General features: G+C 43.8%; 1 protein-coding gene across 1 annotated transcript; it reads left to right on the top strand.

Moving 5' to 3' along the window:
• Window positions 1–256: 256 nt before the first annotated feature.
• Window positions 257–10506, top strand: LOC306752310 (protein mono-ADP-ribosyltransferase PARP12; the record flags this gene model as incomplete). Its single annotated transcript, XM_079236059.1, has 12 exons — window positions 257–519; window positions 1739–1874; window positions 2107–2722; window positions 2829–2879; window positions 2978–3104; window positions 3666–3831; window positions 5345–5465; window positions 5550–5646; window positions 5756–5828; window positions 7217–7347; window positions 7616–7767; window positions 8412–10506. The coding sequence occupies 12 exons, from the start codon at window positions 257–259 to the stop codon at window positions 8939–8941; spliced, it is 2463 nt and encodes an 820-aa protein (XP_079092185.1). The 3' UTR covers window positions 8942–10506.
• Window positions 10507–11039: the final 533 nt, after the last annotated feature.

Below are 11039 nucleotides of genomic sequence, written 5' to 3'. Positions count from 1 at the left end.
ACGTCTTGTATTTTACTAGGACAGAAGTGTGTGAGGTCATGCAACACGGCGACGCCCCCAAGCGGAGGACAGCGGCGTTACAGCTCCAATGCCTGCTAAAAATAGGCCCAAGTTAAGTTTCGGTTTCCAATCATCAGAAACGAAAGCGTATTTTCCGACTCCACTGAACGCGACAGAGGCAGGCGCTCCGCCGCAGTTGTCCGTCCAGTGGGTGTCGGGAGGCGGAAGGAAACGCGGAAGGACCCGGGCCCAGACCATGGAGTCCATAATACTGAAGTTCATCCTGGAAAATCAAGGAGCAGTCGACACCGATTTTTTGACGTGTAACCTCGGCTCACACGACACTATTGATGATATCATCAACAACCACGAGAGTCTTGTCCGGTGTTGTCCCTTCGGGCAGCCCAAGGTGGTGGCCAGGACCCGGCTGAAGATGTGCAGAGTCATGGTGTGTCCGGGGTCCTGCAACAAGCTGCACCTGTGTAAAAAATTCCTCTTCACCGAAAACTGTCCGTTCAGGTAATCAGGTGTAGAGGCTTAACTTGAGTGCTGGGCAGGAGGAGGCCTGCGACTATACGTCAAATATATCTCAGTTGTTGTTGTTTTTCAATTGAAATTCGATTGATAAACATTTTCTAAATGTAATTAAAGCCATTCAGTGCAGAAGGAGACTGTCTCAGGTTTGTTTCGGTGCGTTTAATGACCTTTAAATTGTAAATGCCTCGATCCGCGTGATGCGTCAAGTACCGTTGTTATGAAAGTTCGCCGACGGCGCTGTCGGAAAGTCTCGCGCAGACGCCGTCCAGGCCAATTTAACACTGAAGTCTGAGGGCCTTTGTTCAGGAATAGTCCGACATTTTGGCTAAAACCTCTGAGGTTTTCACCCAAAAGTAGGGGCCATTGACCCCCTCTACTACACTCTTATATCTATTATAATAGCTCTATTAGACATCAAGGGCGGGGGCGTATAATGGCCGTGGAAACGGCCCAAGTTTGTCTGTCACTCAGTAGCAAATTTAAAAAGGGAGCACATGACAGAACAGATGTTTCAAGCGCACTCATAATAAAGTTATGTTTATGTCAACGTTTTTTTACATTTTGCTTTTCGGGGACTTAAAGTTACTGTGAGGAACCTTTAACTGGCTCTCAATTCAATACCGTCACCTCTGTATGAGGTGTAAAGTAAAACCACCAGCTAGAAGATGTCTCTATTTTCTGTGTCGTTATTCTCAATACTTACTGATTCCACGTGAGATCAGATTAAATCACGCGGGTCTGACAGAAAGTCCTTCAGCTCAGACTCTCGAGGGGTCTCGGCCTGCTGTTGGACGCTCCGGTCAGAAGAAGAGACTCGGCCTCGCCTCAGGGACAGAAGCGTTTTTCTTTAGCTGGTGCTTGGAAACACTACCACTCTCGTCCACAGGGGCCGCCAAAATCAACACAACATGAAAGCTTCTCGAGTTAGCTCTCAGTGTCAGACTTTGTGGAACCTTTCGGGGAGTTTTTCCTGGCAACCATTGTAGGTTTTAGCTACATATTATTAGCTGCTACTATAACTCCCATTGGTTTAAATATGCTGCTTCACGTGCATGAACAAGACACCTTCATATCCATACAATATGTCCTCTTGTATATCTAAATACGCTGCGGTTCCAAAATGTTAAGTAGGAATTTATTCTTTTCCGGAAGAAACCGAACGTCTTGTGCTATTTTCACGTCTTGTGCTATTTGATGACAGGACAAGATGCAAGTTCTCCCATCAGCTGGACTCCGATTGCAATATGGCGCTGCTGAGGGAGCACGAGCTGGACGGTCTGAGCATGACGGAGCTGCGCACGCTGCTGCTGCAGACCGACAACTTTCTGCTGCCCGACGTAAGTTTGACTCCAACCAGAGCGGGTTTTCCAAATTCCGATTGTCGGATCAGTTGCCACCGCCTATGGGAGAGTACACCCATCCTGAAACCATGATTGTTTGAGACCCTAGAGTTTAGAGTGGCAGAGATTTAATGGCGCCATCGACACATCTGTATTCATCACCTTAAAGGGCGTTTCCTTGCCTTTTGCTTCGCTTGATTGTAACCTCCCTTTTTTCTCCCTATGCCAGATATGTCACAATTTCAACAATGGCGGCGGTGAGTTCGGCCTGTGCAAGGATGGCTATGACTGCAAGAGGCTGCACGTGTGCGAGAAGTACATGAACCGCGACTGCAGCTGCTCCAAGCCCCATGATTTCACCGCCGCACAGCCGTACAGGTGCCTGCATGAGAGAAGCGTGCCCGATGACCTCATTCCCTCCCTGAAGTCTGTTTATGCGAACATAATGGCCTTGAAGTACACCGACAGAATGAGCTCCAACGATGGTCTGGACCCAGAACGAGGGCAGTGGAACAGAGGGGGAGGTGGTCACCGGGGCAACAGAGGCAACAGGGGCAACAGAGGCAACAGAGGCAACAGGGGCAACAGGGGCAACAGAGGCAACGGGGGCAACAGGGGCAGCAGAGACAACGGGGGCAACCAGGGCAACAATCCTGTGCGGCAACGAACCACTTTCCCCGACAACTTCGGCATGGACGTCGATGATTTTAACCTGTACACCGAAGATGGACTGAGCGACCATCAACCGCTGCCGCGAACCCCCTCCACTAACGACGTCCCCGGGGCCCTCGCCGGCGAGGCAAGCGGCGGCGCCAGGCCGAGCACAAGGCCAAGGCCCGTCAGAGGTGAACTACGGCAGCTGCAAAAGCTCATTACAATTGATAGAACTTTGAAGATGTAAAAAACAAACGCAACAACACTTCAGGTGCTCTTTTTGTTTGTGTCCTTCAGATAAAACGGAGATCTGCATGTTCTTCATCAAAGGACATTGTATACACGATGGTGAGTACATGACAGGCCGTCACGTAAAACAACAATAAATGCACTTGTTTTACGATTGTCACATGTTTTTTTGGCATTCATGACCGATGTCTTCTCAGAGCAATGCTTTAAAGTCCACAACAAGATGCCGTACAAATGGGAGGTCAGAGAGGACGATCGGTGGGCCGCGCTGCCTGATAACGAGGCGATCGAGAAGCACTACTGTGACCCTGAAAACACATACAGGTACAGTATGATATACCCTATACATAGAGTTCTGGGTAGATATGAAGGCCCTATATGGACTCTGAGGGAAACAGCTGGCTCCTCTCAGCCTCCCTAAGGCTCACTAATCAACACGTTACATCTCGTTTGTTTGATCCCTACAATAACCAGATCGTGAGAACAAGAATACCAACGTAAAAAGAATAAATAAAATCCCGATGCAGAGATATTAGAAGCATTTTGCGTCTCTAGTTCAATATAATACTGGTTTGTTGGGTTGGACATAAAGCAGAGGAGGATCTCTGTGTAAATCTGGTTGTTTAGATTTCTTCTTCCTAGTGCAGCGTGAACTCGCCATAGAATATTGTTTAATTAGTCCTGCTGTACCTAGAAAGAAAAGAATAAAACATTTTAAATTTGATTTAAGACCCGTAAACATGAGCTGTACGGTCATGTTTCGTAGGAAAGAAATCTCAATATTGATCCAAATAAAACCGATGCATCTGCACATAATAGATGACTTACTTTTCAAATGAACTGAACTGTATTAATTAATGGTTATTTGTTTTTGCTGTATGTTAGTAGCGGCAGCCCACCAGTGCATTTCGACACGATGACCCGCGGATCGGACAAAGTGCGGCGACTCTCGACCACAAACTCTTTGCTGGAGCCCACCTACCTCCACACCACCGAGTGGGTTTGGTACTGGGAGGATGAGTCTGGGAAGTGGACCGTTTACGCCTCAGCTGTGAGTAGCTGGACTTATGATGACTGTGCAGACAGCACGGCACGCTAGTTTAAAGCGTGGTGCAGTGCTCCCGTTGCCTATCCAGAAGCTACGGTCACCACGACGCGTGTAATTCAAGATTCAAGATATTTTTATTTATTATTATTATCATTTACACAGATAACAGACAGTTACTCTGTACAATGCAATCCTCCTATCGCACATAATTACAATAAACTGAAGGTAAAAAAATAAATAAAAATAAGGCACAAATGATGACCTATGTCCTGGTGTAAACGTCCAGGTAGTTTATTAACAGTTACATATTTCTTGATGCAAAACAAAAAGATAACTACGTCCTGGCACAACCTATTTGCGTATAATCAAACCCATAAAATAATCCAAAAACGTCCAACATACCAAAACACAAAACAATGGCTCTTACAGGTGGTCACGCTGAGTTTTGCATTTCCCGTGATCTATCACATTCTTTTTTTTATAGCAACAATATGTTAGTTATGTAATGCTTTATGGGTAATATTCTGAAAAGGGGACGTCCCAGCTGATCACGGTGTAAACTATCTGACCATTAAGTCTGATCAAAGTTCAAAGTCACACGCCACGCCACACAGGCCGTGTAAACATTGACACAGTTCCTCATCGATAAGGAGCGGTGTGAGTTGGCGAACGGAAGAAATGGCGCCAGCAGCAGCCGGTTGTTTCATTGAGGATATGCGCACTGACAACACGCCACGACAAGCAAAGCTAGCGCCGCTGATTTGGGCTGGAGAAATAAAAAAGGTCTATTTGCTCTCAGTGACATTTTGCAGTCGTGCCACAACCCTACATGCCGCTGTGGTGTCGGATCCAACTTTCAAAGCTGAGCCCAGTTGGACTTTTGTCCTCCGAAGTTGCAGATTTCACGCATTCAGAGCACAGCACGTGAACACAGCATTATCATTATGAATTAAAAGGCCGTAAGTGTCGGGTTACACGTCCCAGTTCTGATGAAAACATATTCACGTTGATTGATGAAATTTAAGGCAGATTTCGAAAACATGTTTTCTTATGTACAATGTAAACATCATTGTCAATTACATTGACAATGATGTTTACATTGTTGACAATGATGCAAACATAAGAAAACATTTTTTGGGACAGCTACAAATATAGCATTAAGTAACATAAAAATATATTAAAATATATCCATATTTGCTTTCTTGCAGAGAGTTAGATTTAAAGATGCATGTCTTCAGGCAAAATATGAAACTAGTACTGGCAGCTGGTTAGCTTAGCTTAGCATCGAGCTTAGCATAGAGCTTGCTGGTGCTGGCTTTGTACTGGAGTTAGCGTACAAAATAAGCGTGTAACGCTTGACATTGCACTAAATTAACTGCAGCAAAGAATTTGAAAGTTTTTTACGTTTTTTCTGTTCTGCAGATAAAAGTATTCTTCGTACACAATAGCAACTCGCTCCTGATTGTCACTGGTCACGTTTTGAGGTAAAAACCGACTCCTCTGTCTCGTGTTGCAGGCGGCTGGACACAAAGCAGCGAACATGGACAGCGCCACGCTGGAGCAGAGGTTTCTGAGCAATGACCAAGATGTGGTGGACTTCACCGCCGGTTCACAGTCATACTCACTCAGCTTCCCGGGTAAACAAATATCACGCATCAGATCTCTCTGTTTACGCTTTCGTGCATTTTGGAGAACTCATTTTAATATCTTCTTTTCCCCAGACATGATACAAACAAACAAGCATTACGGCACCAAGAGGCCGGTGAAAAGACGGCCCCAGTTTGTCTCCGCGACTGATGTCCTAACAAGAAGAGTGAGGTACGACGTCTCAAATGTGCTGTGTTGGTCCCACTTGTGTTTTCCACCTTCCTTTGAGGAAACCTTACAGTACAACTAATCCTACTCCTGCTTTGCTTTCGGACCACAGAAGGCCACCGAATACCACCACCGGCATACCCGACAGCTGGGACAGGACGCAGATTCCACCAATGGGATTCATGGTATTGTGAATGCACCGCCTCTTCAAAACTGCCTTGGAAACGTAACTTACAAGTGTCTATGATTTTGCCTAACATTTGTGTCACGGCTTCGAAGTTATGTGCATATGAATGGACATGCTGCGTGTGACATGTTTTCGAAAAACGAGACTTGACTGCTAGAAGATGCTCCATCAGCATCAGTGACATCAGAACTGGAGAGTATTTCTTAATTAAGCAAAGGACGTCACCGCTGGCTTCGCTCGGGGGAAAAGATGCTTTCGCTCTTGTCGCGACGTGAAGCGGACTGGGTTTCAGAAAGTCTATTTATCTTTTTATTGTCACTCAAACTGGTTGAAAGGGGAGCAAGTGTTCTGTGCCACTGAAGACACACGGGTGAGTCACTGGTGCCCTGGTTGGGATGTTCCTTCAATACAATGAACATGGCTCGGTTGTTCATCAGTCCCAAATACACCACCCTGCTGCTGTAGATACTCCAAATGCGTATTAATCCACTGCTGAAAATAGTCCCCAACAAATAATTAAGATTACAGTGCCCAGCTGTTCTCTGGTAAAACTATGCATTCATGACTCATTTACATTACATTTATTTAGCTGATGCTTTTATCCAGAGCGACTCAAACATGTTGGAACCCGCTCAGAAAGTGAAGATTTACATCTACAGTAGGATCCAATGGCGTAGTGCCACAGACGGGGTAGCAAAGTCCAAAAGTAGAGACCGACTAACTGGCCTTTTGTTTTTGTTATATGAGTATTTGGTGGACATGGGAATAAAGTCATAAGCAATTAGAATTATTGTTACCCAGTACAAAATTATAACAACAGTAGTGACTTTAATAATAATAATTATTATTATTATCATCATCAGGATGATCATCATTCTAGTAATAATGAACTGTATGGTAGTAATCATCAGCATCATCCTGGTATCAATTACCAATATACTAATCAATCATCACCATGGAAAATAAATACATAAATAATGGGATCCTAATACTACCATTGTCTATAACAGTCATAATACACATTTTAAACTGCAATCATTATATAAGATTATAATATGTATAAGAATATTCACTATTCCAAATGAATCATAATGTATCTCTGTGCTGGATGTGTAAATAAGCAACAGTTTGCCATCGCAGCAACTCAAAAGGTGAAACATCAAAGTCGTGGTCCTCTTCTCATCCAGGATCTGTGTCTGAACCTTGTCCTCTCACTACTAGAGGCTCCGTCCTGGGTCCTCTCCTCTTCTCTCTGTACACCAACTCTGAACAAATGTAATGTAATGTGGTCACAACTTGTTTCTGCTGCCCCAAGAAAATTATGTTGAAGCAGTAATTGTACGCCTGTTTGAAAAATAATTCTGTTTTTCTTTGTGTGCTTTCCAGCGAGTCCCCCTCCTGCGCTCCTCGGATGAATTCAAGGCGCTCGAGACTCTTTTCTGTCAATCTCTGAGAGGCTTTGACATCGTCAAAATAGAGAGGATTCAGAACAAAGCCCTTTGGGAGCTCTTTCAGTGGTGCGTGTAGGATTTTAAAATGTCATCCGTCCAGGTGGTTGTGTGTTTAACATCTTCTTAGGTCGCCATTACATCAGATAACCGCCGCTCTCTGGTTGATAACGCAAGACTGTGCAACTTTTAACAAAGAGGAAATAACACATTCACATATTAGTATTTATTATTACCCCGTGGTTGCCAGTACGTTCCAGTTCCTCTCAATGTTAGCACTCATTCCTAAAGGTATTGGCTTGATTTACAGTTTCTGATTTATTCTTCCTCAATAAAGGCAGAAGAATCAGATGAAGAACAACAACAAGGGGCGCAATGTGACCGAAAAACAGCTTTTTCACGGCACCGACTCCAAATACGTAGACGTCATCTGCCACACCAACTTTGACTGGAGACTCTGTGGAGTTAATGGAACTGTTTTTGGCCAAGGTGAGCTGAAGAAATAGAAGCCGTGGGCCTCTTACTGATTTGATAACATAAGATATGCAGTTGCTGTATTCAATTAAGAGGATGTAGTCTGAGAGGATGGGACGGTTTCTTAGATTAAAGTTTAGTCTTTCATGCAAATTTAAAGGGACAGTTCACCCAAAACCAAATGGAACTTATTGTTTACCTTTATCTTGTGTGGTCAGCTGACACATTTGGTCTAATACATGTTTCTGGGACAGTTCAGATGTCTGACTTCTCTCTGATGTAATGGAACTAGTGAGCAGTTTCATGTTGGAACTATATTCTTTCTAACGGGTTCCAACCGCGTCACCAAGCAGACGTTGTAAAACATTAATGGCGTCCTCTTTGCTAGTTTAGTGGCGGTATCAATTCAGGCTTCCTTCTGAGCAGTGATGCGGTCAGCGAGTGTACTTTGGGAGTACATTATATATCTTTGGGTTTCGACAGCTTGGGCGCTGGGAACTTCTTCTTGTGACAAAAGAAAAAAGATGTTTTGCTATTTGCTAAGCAAAACTGTTGAATAATCCCTGGTTTATTTACACTATCACCCTAGTGTCTTTCCACATACTGTATAATGGCATTACAATAATCCCCAAAATGTTAATCTCTGTGTCCAAACACAGGTAGTTACTTTGCCCGGGACGCAAAATACTCCCACAGCTACACCGGTGACGCTGATGTCAAATCCATGTTCATCTCCCGGGTGCTGGTGGGAGGCTACACCAAGGGGCACTCCAGCTACCGCCGACCTCCCTCCAAGGACGGCGGGGACATAAACTTCTACGACAGCTGCGTCGACGACGTTATGGATCCTTCCATCTTCGTCGTGTTTGACAAGCCCCAGATCTACCCCGAGTACCTGCTGCAGTACAAGGCCGCGCACCCACTCGTCACCAAGTACACCGGTGCAGCGACACCGGTGGCGAGACCGGTGGCGACACCGGTGGCGAGACCGGTGGCGAGACCGGCTCCCCAACCGACCCCACACAGCATGTCTTTTTCTCCGCCCAGTACATCCACATACAAACCCAGCACATATTCTCCCCATACCTCTTCAGCATCATATTACCAACCCAGCAGAGTTGCCCAACCATCGCCATCTCTTCCTCCGCCCTCCTCACCAAAGAAGAATGACTCCTGTGTCATTGCTTAGGGACGACGGTGACGTGAGGGAAGGCCTCTTCTCTTTTTTTTTTAATGAATAATGATTATTCAAGGAGCTTGATGGCGCTTGTGCAGACTGCGTTGGGTAGTTTGGCAATGGTATCCATTAAAGAGTGCAATGAGGAGTAGAGTGACTTTCACACAGTTGTATCACTTTAGAGTGTTTGTTTATGTGGAAGAACATGCTCACACGAGAATAATCAATCACGCGGATTTAGATGGGAAAAAAAATAAAACTTGGAAATATTAATTCAGTTCACAGTAGCCGAGTTTCCATCCACAAGTAATTTCCTTTTTTTTTGCGATATTTTGACTTTCTTCTCCGTCGTTTCCCACTAAAAACCGCCGGATGGGAAAGCGCTTATTGAGGTGTGGTTAACCTAAATGTACGTGAAATGCAGAGACAGAAATTTGCTCAGGGAATTGTACACATCACAATGGCCTTTAAACAGTTCTAATGAGGACTACATCCTAGATATTGTAATCATTACAGACAATATTCTGCTGCATAGCTCCTCGACCAGTAGAGGACGACAGAATCCTTATCGGCATCCTAAAATGAGTCATGACACTAATAGCGTCATTTAAATACGGTTTTGTAGTGTGTTTGTAGGCTGTTTGAAGTTAAAGCTCCTTTTGTAGTTTTTATTGTGTTGAGTGTGATTAAAAACTGTATTTTCCAAATTGTTCTGTTGGAAAACTCTGCTGATTTTGTGCTTTTAAATCACTAAATAAATGCGTAAACTGCACACAGAAACACCGTTTTCCTTTCAGGTTTGCGTCATATGGACTTGTTTGTTGCCGTTAAAAGCTGCAGTTCTCTCCATCTTCCTCTGTCTCAAGTGAATTGAAAAGGCCACCAGCGGTCGGGTTGAACCTCTTAGTGAAATGAGGCTGGGCATGAAAAATGATCAATATGGCTGCTGGAGTTTTCCTGTGACATCAGACATTAACCCCTCCCCCCTGTATACATTCACTAGCAATCGTCTCCTGTGGTTTTTCCTGACAATCTGCAGTGTGAATGTGAATATGGAACATGTCAAGATGAGATTTCCCTTCACTTCTTTATGCAATCATTTATATGAACATGAATTATCACCGGACTGCAGTTCCCCTCAGCTCGACGAAGCATTATGTCTGACATAAAATACTTTCAAAATCAGGCATGTTCTCTGAAAGCACTTCAAGAGAAGATACTTTGTCAGATGTGCTTGGAAGCTTAGCCGTCTCCATCTTGTTTGTTTGCAATATATTGTAATGTATCTCTTAACTTAAACTTTTATGTAATTTCTACAATTTTCTATTTTTGTTTTGTTTTACTGCTTAGGCTTGACATTTTAATGATTAATGGAATTTTTGTTTCTTCATATTTTTTTCTTATATTTGTATCCTTCTTTTTCAAATACCACTATTGACCAAAAGAGGGGAGGTATTTTTCACAAGCCATCTTTGGCGTCCAACCTCTCCTGCATAACGTTAAAACATATGTTTCACCATCTCTTTAAATACGTGTATATGTGCAAATAAATAAATAAAAAAACCTGTGAATGGGACAACTCACAGACTGGTAGAGACCTGTCAGTCACAAGATAGCCACACCCTGAAGCATACCCTGCTTCATGGTATATTATACTTAATGAGACCTTTTATATGTTGTACATTATGGGACCATAATTTGCTAAATGAACATCATGCTAGAATAGAATAGAATACTTTAATGTCATTGTCAAAAACAACGAAAAACTGTTTAGCAGCTCTTACAGTAAAGACAAACATTAAAAACAACCATAGAAACATTCACAACACAAGTAGACAGATAAATAAGTGGATCATCATAAAGTGCACGTGCCATTGAATATTGTTCAGTAGTCAGTGCTAGTGTCCTCAGGTTTTGGGGGGGGTTCTATACATTTGACAGCCTGTGGATAAAAGCTGTTTTTGAGTCTGTTTGTGCGTGTTTTAATTGTCCTGTATCTCCTTCCAGATGGAAGGGGAGCAAACAGTGCATGTCCAGGGTGGGTGGGGTCCCTGGAGATACAGCTGGCTTTTTTACAGAGCCGGCCAGCGTATAGGTCACTGAGGGGGGG

This window comes from Taurulus bubalis (assembly GCF_910589615.1).
Source record: "Taurulus bubalis genome assembly, chromosome: 20".
NCBI classification, from domain to species: domain Eukaryota; kingdom Metazoa; phylum Chordata; class Actinopteri; order Perciformes; family Cottidae; genus Taurulus; species Taurulus bubalis.
Note: the sequence above shows the minus strand (reverse complement) of the source record. Positions and strands in the feature narration are given on the sequence as shown.